The sequence below is a fragment of the Euphorbia lathyris genome, chromosome 8 (genome assembly GCF_963576675.1).
Source record: "Euphorbia lathyris chromosome 8, ddEupLath1.1, whole genome shotgun sequence".
Taxonomy (NCBI): domain Eukaryota; kingdom Viridiplantae; phylum Streptophyta; class Magnoliopsida; order Malpighiales; family Euphorbiaceae; genus Euphorbia; species Euphorbia lathyris.
Window position 1 is genome coordinate 15,249,632 of NC_088917.1, and position 10,979 is coordinate 15,260,610.

General features: G+C 38.4%; 1 protein-coding gene across 2 annotated transcripts; it reads right to left on the bottom strand.

Moving 5' to 3' along the window:
* Nucleotides 1–436: 436 nt before the first annotated feature.
* Nucleotides 437–5,463, bottom strand: LOC136203113 (receptor-like kinase LIP2). 2 transcript variants are annotated; one of them, XM_065994174.1, is made up of 7 exons: nt 3,219–3,356; nt 2,616–2,723; nt 2,072–2,262; nt 1,831–1,975; nt 1,399–1,538; nt 1,164–1,326; nt 437–1,072 (listed from the first exon to the last, which is right to left on the bottom strand). In XM_065994174.1, the coding sequence occupies exons 2-7, from the start codon at nt 2,656–2,658 to the stop codon at nt 813–815; spliced, it is 942 nt and encodes a 313-aa protein (XP_065850246.1). In that variant the 5' UTR covers nt 2,659–2,723; nt 3,219–3,356; the 3' UTR covers nt 437–812. The 2 variants fall into 2 exon arrangements, with proteins under 2 accessions (XP_065850246.1, XP_065850245.1); XM_065994173.1 differs by lacking the exons at nt 437–1,072; nt 1,164–1,326; nt 1,399–1,538; nt 1,831–1,975; nt 2,072–2,262 and adding exons at nt 4,342–4,468; nt 4,654–4,799; nt 4,931–5,084; nt 5,125–5,327; nt 5,408–5,463 and having other exon boundaries at nt 2,615–2,723; nt 3,219–3,638.
* Between the last annotated feature and the right edge of the window lie 5,516 nt (nt 5,464–10,979).

Consider the following 10,979-nt stretch of genomic DNA (forward strand, 5'->3'; position numbering starts at 1 on the left):
TCCCATCATTAAATCCGCTTTTTCTTGTAGTGATAATAGTGGTAATATTTTATTAGATTTTCAATTTGTTAGTCTAAATGAAATCAAACTTTAGTTGAACCATTATTTCATATTAGATCATTAATATATGATAAAAAAAAAAATTGGTTTTAGAAAATTGGTTTTTGTTAACTAAAACTGAACATAAGTATATTTATATTAGTTGGCCTGGGTTTGGGAATCAGTTTCCCAGCCCAATTCATAAACAGGTCTAATATGGATTATACACAAAGACAAAAATGTGTATTGTATGCATTGATTTAGAAAGAAATCATTAGTAAATATCAAAATCCATATACTTTTCTTGTAACAATGGACTTAGCTGGAATGGAATGCAAATAATAGGAAGCAAGGTTCAAATATGCCAGCCTTCATTTAATAAAAACAAGTATAGATAATCCAAGGTTTTCATTTAATAAAAACAAATATAAATAATCCCAATCTACATGGCATATATAAGAATACATTTGGGACTGGACTATTTGTATAACAATTGAAAAGTTATTACTAAAGAGAGTTTGGTAATAGAGGTTATTACCAAATTGGGACCGAGGGTTTTATAACAAAATAGAGTTTATTCCTATATAGAGTATTCCTATATATAAGTTTTACTGTAGTACTATCTATGTGTTTATATAGATCAGTTAATTAGAGTAGTTGAACCTAAAGCGTTTCCTGGATGCCCATTTCTTCAGCATGCTTTCGAATAACATGTAAATTCCCCAATCTCTTGACAACCTCCGTCATTAAAGGGCGACTATAAACACTAGCATCTACACACTCCATCCCCAACTCCGTAAGTTCCAATCCATCTTTCTCAATGAAACCATGTTCCTTTCTAGGCTTTTGTGCACAAAAGAAAATCCATTTAAAATTCCAGTTTCTTCATAATATTCTTCATATGCATCCTGGGCCGCATAATCGGGAACAAATCTATCATCCTCAGCGCCATCTAGCGTCGGAACCCTTTTGTGTATCAAGCATAAGAGTATGCAACCAAATCCAAAAATATCCCGTCCTTCAAAGACACCACCTGTGCATGTGCATGGTTTTAGCAAACTTGTAAATTTTCCAACATTATATACAGAAAAACAGAATTCTAAATCACGGTGCTGATGGCATACCTTTGTCCTTACCCCCCATGTAATTACGCCGTTCCCATGGCATTGCTCTGCTCGTATCCATGTAGCCAAACCGTTCCCGGAGAATACGCATTCTTAATGCTCGCGGGCTAAGAATGATTCCACCAACAGTCATCCCAAAATCAGCCAATTTTGGGCTGTACTCCTACATGTATCAAAGTTGTTCATAAACAGATAAACAGATATAAAAATCAAAGAAGCGCAAATATATACAGACCTTGTCAAGTATTATATGGGCAGCATCAATGTTGCCAACTCTATACGGCACATGGGGTGCCGGAATTGGAGTATGAAGAAACTCAAGCAGGTTGGCAAGTTCGTAAATAACTTTCATTCTCTGAAGCCAATTGAACTCATCTACAGGTAGGAAAGAAATTTTACTAAGAAACTAAAGAAGCAATATCGTCAGCTAATTTCAAGAGAATTAACATTATCAGAAAAACAACTAATTTCAAGTCCAAGTAATCTCATTGGAAGCAAGGGAAATGAAAATTATAATCACAGCTTTCACATTATGAACTATGACCACCTAAAGTATGTACTCTAACAGCCTGTTTAACATGCTTAAACACATTATTAGGATTACAACTGATGCCGTTTCATTATTCCCAAGTGACCAGACAAAAACCATATCAATAATAAGCAGTACCTTTGGGTGCAAGATTATGTAGACTATCCTGTGGATCCAAATCATAAACAGCACCAAGTGTTTCTCCTTCAAAGCAATATCCAATCATCTTCACCAAGTTAGGATCACCTAACAGCCGAGGGTGTTGAAGTAAAGAAATTTCATCCTGAAATATTTATTCAATGTGAGCCAAGCCAAGAAATGTGCATTAAAGGTGACCATTAAAAACCACAAGACTTTCTTATATAGTGCTGCAACATACCCTTAACCGGTCTTCGTTACCAAATCGATGGACTCCCTTATCTACAATGGTTTCCCATATCTTCACAGTCACTTTTTGTCCTTTTATCTCTCCACGAAACACTTTCCCAAATTGATACTTTCCAATGAGATTCTCTTCGCTGAAACTATCAGTTGCCTTAATCAGGGCTTTACTAGAGAACCCTTTAACCCCTGTGACAGAAATTAGAATCATGAGCATAAATTGGAAAAAAAAAAAAAACAACTCTCAAGATATACTTTCCTTTTCCAGAAAAAAAATGTTGAATGACTCTATTGACACCTTTTAAGCCCAGAAATAGAACGTCTAGCAAATCCTTTTACATTAAATTGCATAATACATAAGCAAAGAAGTTGTTAAAGAGCTGTTGAACTAAAATGCAAATACTAGAGAAACTTTAACAAAAAAACACTAAAAAAAACATGTGTTTGTGATTTTAGTACTAGACAATTAAGGCATATTATCACACGATAGCAATATTATTAGAAAGAAACTATATGCTTTTGCATTAACACTATATGCTTACTTGCTTGGCTTTGACCTGAGCCTTTAATTGTGCGGTTGCACATTCGATCATTGAAACGGTTAATCAGTATGCCCCGATGCCATCTCGAAGGTTGCTGATATAGCTTCACTGTCCAATAAAGCCACAAACATTTACAAACTACAAAAAAAAGTTTACAAGAAAACATGTGTCTTTAAACAAAGCATAATCAACATTAAAAAACACTGAAAAAACTGTGGAGTTTGCAATTTTTAAACTAGCACTTCAAAAATACACTTTTAAAAAGCAAAAGGGAAGCTACCAGTGAAAGCATAAAAAGAAAGTTAAAAGAAAAATTACCCTACAATCAGAAAAGAGTTAGTGGAACCACTAATACTATAGCACCATTTGGGGTTTCTTCGCGTCCAATTATCACAGCTATACTAGCATGGTATATGTTTCCAGTTCATGCTTGGATTTTGTAAAAGAGAAAGAAAAAAAATAGATAAGGAGAATTTCCTATTATTCAACTAGTTTCTCCAATTTAAACTTCCAACAACTGATTATATTAACACTATTGCTTGTTACTAGGATACCATTATATGATTATATTAAAACTAAGGTCTAATAGATAGTCGAAAGTACCTCGATTGTCCTTCGGTAAACGCTATGATTGGTGAATCTTGTTAACCCCATCAAGCATCCGACAACACTCCCACGTGTTGGCATTTTGTTTAACAATATGCAAATTCAGCATTTGTCTAACAACTTGTTTCATTGTTGGTCGTTGCTGAGGGTTGTCTTTAACACACCTCATTGCTAAGTTGGTAATTGTAACTGCATCATCGAAATTAAAATCTGGATCTGACTTTAGGCTATCGTGCACCAACCAAGACTTGAATTTACCACTAGCTACTGAGTTTTGTTGTTTGTGCTCATTCTTGGCCCATGCATAAACAAACGGCGCATCAGTACTGTCACCATCATCTTTGTAGACTCTTTTGCTTATTAAAGACAATAGCACAACACCATAAGAAAAAATATCACAGCTATCCGACCATTTACCTACATGTTCAAATTAACTTGTTCAGCGAGAGGTTCCAAAACTTGAAATTAGATTTAAACAAACACAGTTTATAACGACTAATAAGAGTATGGTGATACCTAGACTAGATGACAAAAATTTAGATAAATAATAGGAACTCAAGCCTATACTGCAAATTGCTTGAAGAGAATAAATACAAGCGATGTACACAGAAAGCATAACACTAGAAGAATGAAGAAAGACATTTGCAACATGTAAACTAATTACTGAAGAGAATTTGTTGGCAGTCGTACAATGGAAAAGTACCAACAAGGGAGGGCATAAAAGAATATTATTTTTGTGACATTAAGAAAATTTGTTAGAAAAGGTGGTGCCACAATGAAATTAATGAGCATACAATTCAGTACATTAAGTATTTTGATGGTTTATCTCCAAAATCATGGACAACGTGGTCATTCTCATTTTGCACTTCTAGATTTTTTTTTTGGTGTGCGTACGCGTGCGCGCCTGTGTAACTATCCATTATATCTAGGTATTTTCCTCGTATTATAGCTATTAATGAAGTGAATAAGTATTGGTCAATGAGGGCATTTAAGCTATTTGGCATTTAAGCTATTTAACACAACTTACACTCAAAATCAAGAAAGTTGATATTTTCACAATACAGAGGTCGATAAGACCCTTCAAATAAAAAAGGGTAAATATGATATGATAGTAAACTACCTGTTCGAGTACAATTTGGATCACTGTATCCGCAAGAGCCTTGTATGTATTGATTCAGAAGCTCTCTTTTATCAGTAAGAATACCACCAGATATCATACTGAAGTCAAATAACAGTGCCTCGTAATCCTAACAAGTGAAATAGAATAAATATGAAAAGATATTTAAAGAAAAAACAATTGTAGGAAGATACAATTGTATGCAAATAACTGCAAGGGTATCAGGTTCATGCTATAGCCCTATCTCTAAATGCATACAGAAGTAAATTGCCAAACTACTGAAAAGTTAATCCACCTCAAAAGAAAAAAACCAACCTGATCAACCAATATATGAGCAGCATCTATATTGCGAATCAAATATGGCACATCACTTGGACAGTTAGGATGCGGAGAATGCATATACCGGAGCAAAGAAGCAATCCCAAAAGCAACCTTGATCCTTAGGGCCCATGTAAAAGTATCTAAAAATGCAAATAATGAGTTTATATAATTGTTTTCAAGAGTAAACTAAAATATACCTAATTTAGAACGAGTTTCTAAATATTCAGAACTTGGAAAAGAAAAAACAAAATAAAACTCTGATAATCAATACCTTTTTCAATGAGATTATGTAGTGTGTCGATTGCGATCGGATTCAGATAATAAAGGGCAGCCAGATTTTTGGGGCCACGACAGAGATGTCGCAACTTGGCCAGATTCGGATGGAATTCATACACTGAAAAATATTCGTGTAAGCTGAGTTCATCCTATTAATAAATTGAAGCAGGATGTCAATTAGGCGTTTACTTCCAATCTGCCTCTGTTTTCCCCTGGAAGCTTTTCTTCTTTCCAAATCTTCACAACCACATCAACTCCTTCATAATTTCCGCGATAAACTTCTCCAAATTGGAATTTCCCCATAAAATTATTTTCACTAAATCCGTTTACACATTTTTCTAATTCTTCGTCTAACAAATCCCTTATGCCATAAAGCATTCTCTGACATCGACCTTCCAGACAACAATAAAGTCAGTTTTGCAATAATGAACATAAAAATGCATAGATAGATAGATTCAGGAAGAAGCAGGACCTGAAAAGGATGATGAACCAGTAACTTGTTCTTCTATGCCCATTTTTATCTCTACAATGAACCTTAGCTCTAAACTAAACGAGATTGTGATTTCCCACGTCTTTTGTTACTCGATTGTTTTTTTTTTTTTTTTTTTTTTTTTTGAGTTTGGAGGTGAGAATTAAAGGAGACAATGAGGAGGGAATCCAAAGGTTTGTTTGCGAGTTTAGAGAATCTAAATTAGGTTAAATGTTTAACTTTGTTTAGATATATAATATAAATAAGGTTAAATGTTTAACTTTGTTTTGAAGTTTAAATATGAAAGCGAATGAAAGTTAAATTTAATTTGTAAAGACAATAAATTTTAAAAATTTGTATGTTACTTCCATTAATCCTCAATTTGGAGGTTAGAGGAAGTAAATATTTAATTCCATTAACCTTCATTTACTTCTATTAACCTCCTTCTAAAAAATGGCTAAATTAATAAACTGATTAGGTTACAGTTTATTAAATTAATCCTCGATAAATTAATAATATTTTTTTTGCAGAGAAAAAGAAGTATTATTAATCCGGAGCAAGCTCAGAATTCAGTACAGACTCCAAAAAAAATCAGGAACAATGAATAAAATAAAAGAATTAGCATTGGAAAGAGCTCTCCTAGCTACACAGTGAGCCGCTCTATTCGCTAATCTAGGATAAAAAGTCACCCGACAACCGGTACGACTGGACAACAAATGTTTACAATCTAAAATAATAGCACCAAACTCGGAGAAATCAATGGAGACGGAATTAACACAGTCCGCAACAATTTTTGAATCAGTTTCAAAAATTACATTTTGCAAATCAAGATGGGAGATCAGCTTTAAAGCATTTAAAAGGGCAAGGGCTTCAACAGATTTTACTGAGTGCTTACCGTATGTATAACCGTTGGAACACACAATAAACTGGCCTTGATCATCACGAATTATAGCTCCCCACCCAAACTGATTGGACTCCTGGAACATCGAGGCATCCACAGCGCAAGAAATAAAACCGGCAGCAGGGCGAACCCACCTATTCACCGCACTACTCACTGCACCAGATATCCTTGGAAAAGATCTCGAGTGAGTTTGCTGCTGTTTCCAAGATGCAAGAAACAGCAGCCCCTGCTGCACTACCAAATCAGCAGGCTTCCTATTGTTATTCCACAAACAATCATTCTGGACCCCCCAAATACACCATAAAACAATTGCCATATTAACAAGCCATTGAGAAGATCTGCTACTGCACAACATTAATATATAATCTCCAAACTCAGTAGAACTATTCCATGGCATGGACATCCCAGCCGCATGCCAACATTCCCCGGAAAAAGTGCAATCTAAAAATAAATGCCAATCATGTTCGACTTCCTCATCACAAAATAAACAAGATAAAGATAGTTCCATATGATGCAGCGCGGAATCCACTGAGAGTTTTAAACCGTAAACTCACAAAGGCTAACAACTTATCTAGCTAAACTAGAAGGAGTGGATCCTAATTCATGGACTAAATCCATATGAATAGTGAAATCCCCATTGTTGAAGGTGAAAACCTTAACAAACTTCACAAGGAAGAAGATATATATTTGATTTCATAAAAGTTCTTCTATTACAAAGAGAAAGAGATGAATTTATAGCATCTCAAAAACCTAATTGCCAAATTACAAAAAGGGTAAACTATCTACTAATTACAATACAAATATAAAGGGTAAAGTAGGGTTAATGGTAAAGGGGTGGCATGCTTGTAAATAAGGAGTGGTAGAGTTGTAAATAGGGAGTGGTCCCAAGTATGGAGAACTTGGGGAGGAAGTATTCTTCAGCTGAAACACGCCCCGCGTGTCACGTACTACGCCCCGCGTGAAAGCGTCTCTGAGTTTGAATGCTCCAAAAGTGGTCTTGCACGCCCCGCGCCTGAGGAGACACGCCCCGCGTATGAGGAGGTACGCCCCGCGTATTAGGAGGCACGCCCCGCGTACATGAGCTCCTGGAACTGGTTCTCTCCGAAGGCTTGATCCACGCCCCGCGTACTAGACAACACGTCCCGCGTGGACTGCCCACGTGACCCCCTTCTCGCGTGGTTTCTTCCTCTCTCTCGGCCCCGGATTCACTCTCCGCGTGTCCTCTCTCACGCCCCACGTCCAGGGAAAAGATGTCCTCATCATTCTCCTCTTCTTCAAAAGAGTTGGACCCCAACTCAACTATAGAACAAGACTTGTGCTCGGTAGGGGTTAGCCACTCCATATATTGTCGGCTTCTCCCTCTCGTTATGCACTCTTCCCACACCTCAACTCGTGTCTTGCCCTCGGTGCTCATCCCCCATAAGACTCGCCTCAATATCCGACCGACATCGAACGGAATATCTCGACGAAGTTGATCAAACCAATCCGTCCCAATGTATTGGAAGCTCCTCCACACTTCCACGACATGTCGAATCGACCAACCCCGGTCCTCCTCAATCTCCACTTTACGAACATGGACGTTGGCCAAAACTTCATTCCACTCATAGCCGACCTCAAATGGAATATCCCGGTGGCACTTGTCAACCCACTCCATAGTGATCCCAAGGACACTTGTATCGACTCCTTCATTGCCTTGGATTAACAATCTCCCGACTCCTAGAGTTGCCGCTTTAGTAACTTGGCCCCACTCAACACTCTCTGATTCATCGTCATCTTGGAGCCCACCTTCTTTGCTATCATAAGTTTCTTCGTTTTGGCTCCACCCAATGTTCCCAAACTCACTCTCATGACGGAACCTACTCCCCTCATAATCATAGTTATCCACATTATGGTCCCGTTCAGCGTCCTCCAATTCATCATCACAATGGAATCTACCTTCCGCATCTTCATAAGGAGCCTCACGTTGATCCCACTCAACGTGTCGAAGCTCACCCTCATCATAGTAAACTCCACCTTCATCCTCTTCATAAACGACCCCATACCGGTCCCATTCAACGTTTCGACGCTCATCCTCCTCAATTCCCTTCTCTATCTCATCTTCTTCATGATCATAGGCGATTTCACTTCCCTTTTCGTTCCCAATCCGCCTCTTCCCACGACCTATCGTTTCCATTTGCTTCCTTCGATAGCTCAAGCCGACTAACTCACGTGCTAAGCCACTTGACTCAAAAGACTTACTACTACCCAATATGGTAGAACCACCAACATCTCTCCCATCACCATAGTCATCAATCTCTACACATAGTGTGACTTCCTCATTTGCCTCAAAGAGATCAACAAGCCCCAAGCCATTCTTCCCCTCCTCAAGAATAATACCCCCACTTTCCTCAACCATACAAACAAGGTTATGCTTAAGGGGTATTTCATCAAATACATGGGAAGCATCCCTTGCAATATGGGTCTCCCCAACATCCTTACCTACAAACAACCTCTCCTCCTCATCCACAAATGAATCTAAATCCTCCTCCACAATTTCATTATCAATAATTTCACAAGAAGAATCTAAATCCACTTCATCATCACAAACAACATCACCAACATCTTCCATAACAATAGGAATATCCAAAACTTCAATATTAGAGATTGGAAGCTTAGGAGTTACCTTTACCACATGTGATGGAGAAAAGATTAGTGATGGATCTTTAGGAGGTAAAGTAGTGGTTGCCCTTTGGAGCCTCCTCATCTCTCCATGCTCCAAGTCCTCCCTTAGCCTTCTTAGCATTTTGTCACATAGGAGCTCCGTCTTCCTCAGCTCGGCTCTAAGACATTCCTTTAAAGCTGGTGATAAACTCGGTTGAACCATAGTCGAAAGAAGTCTCCGTTCAAGGAAAACGATCGGCTCTGATACCAAATGATGCAGCGCGGAATCCACTGAGAGTTTTAAACCGTAAACTCACAAAGGCTAACAACTTATCTAGCTAAACTAGAAGGAGTGGATCCTAATTCATGGACTAAATCCATAGGAATATGAAATCCCCCATTGTTGAAGGTGAAAACCTTAACAAACTTCACAAGGAAGAAGATATATATTTGATTTCATAAAAGTTCTTCTATTACAAAGAGAAAGAGATGAATTTATAGCATCTAAAAAACCTAATTGCCAAATTACAAAAAGGGTAAACTATCTACTAATTACAATACAAATATAAAGGGTAAAGAAGGGTTAATGGTAAAGGGGTGGCATGCTTGTAAATAAGGAGTGGTAGAGTTGTAAATAGGGAGTGGTCCCAAGTATGGAGAACTTGGGGAGGAAGTATTCTTCAGCTGAAACACGCCCCGCGTGTCACGTACTACGCCCCGCGTGAAAGCGTCTCTGAGTTTGAATGCTCCGAAAGTGGTCTTGCACGCCCCGCGCCTGAGGAGACACGCCCCGTGTATGAGGAGGTACACCCCGCGTATTAGGAGGCATGCCCCGCGTACATGAGCTCCTGGAACTGGTTCTCTCCGAAGGCTTGATCCACGCCCCGCGTACTAGACAACACGTCCCGTGTGGACTGCCCACATGACCCCCTTCTCGCGTGGTTTCTTCCTCTCTCTCGGCCCCGGATTCACGCTCCGCGTGTCCTCTCTCACGCCTCGCGTCCAGGGACAAGATGTCCTCATCACCATACCTTTGCTTTGAAGTCTCATCCGAGTAGGTAGGCAATTTTTCACAGCTTTCCACAAAAAGAATTTGATTTTAGGGGGAACCTGCAACTTCCAAAATTTATCCCAACCTTGAACAGCATTCCGACCACGATACCTAGCCTCATAAGCTTTATAACCAGTTTTTGATGAGTAACAACCATTTTTAGAATGATGCCAGATCAGTTTATCTTCCCTTGGAATGAAAGGCAAAACCATCGCATTTATCATTTTCGCCTCCACAGTATTAAAATTAGAGATAACTTTGTCTCGATCCCAACGACGTTCCGTTTGAATTATGTAATCCGATACCCTTTCATTCAGCAAAGTAGGATCAGCCCCTTGGCTAGGAATAAAACCATCATCACAAATAAGCCAAGGGTCTTTCCATACAAAAAAATTTCACCAGTACCAACTCGCCATCTTAATCCCAAACACAGAATATCACGAGAAGCCCAAATACTCCTCCAAACATAGCTGGGATTAGAACCCAATTTAGAGGAAAGAAAGTTCTCATGTGGAAAATATTTAGCTTTAAAAATACGACTTACCAAAGTATTCTGGCTGTGTATGAAATTCCAACCTTGCTTCCCCAACAAAGAGAGATTAAATGAAAACAAATCTCTATAACCCAAGCCTTCGCTTTCACGGGTACCACATAGATGATTCCAGTCAAACTAGTGAATTCCTCTCTTGCCATCACCTTTCATACCCCACCAAAAGGAGTTCATCATACGCTGAAGTTCATCACATAAAGATCTAGGAAGAAGAAAAGCACTCATGCAATAGGTAGGAATCGCCTGCGCAATAGACTTTAAAAGAATATCACGACCAGCACAAGATAAGAACTTTGTCCTCCAACTGTTAAACCTCTTTCTCGGACGCTCTTTTAGAAAACTGAAGATAGCTGCTTTGGACCGCCCAATCAGAGAAGGCAAACCCAAATATTTACCAGTGTCAAGAGGAAGACTTACATTCAGAAGTGCTTTA

Excerpts from the sequence above, each read along its gene's own strand:
- LOC136203113 (XM_065994173.1), bottom strand. The coding sequence starts at position 5,450 with ATGGGCATAGAAGAACAAGTTACTGGTTCATCATCCTTTTCAG. Across the intron at positions 5,328-5,407 it reads TGGTTCATCATCCTTTTCAG|GTCGATGTCAGAGAATGCTT; the intron begins GTCCTGCTTCTT and ends GTTGTCTGGAAG. Across the intron at positions 4,800-4,930 it reads ACATAATCTCATTGAAAAAG|ATACTTTTACATGGGCCCTA; the intron begins GTATTGATTATC and ends TTGCATTTTTAG.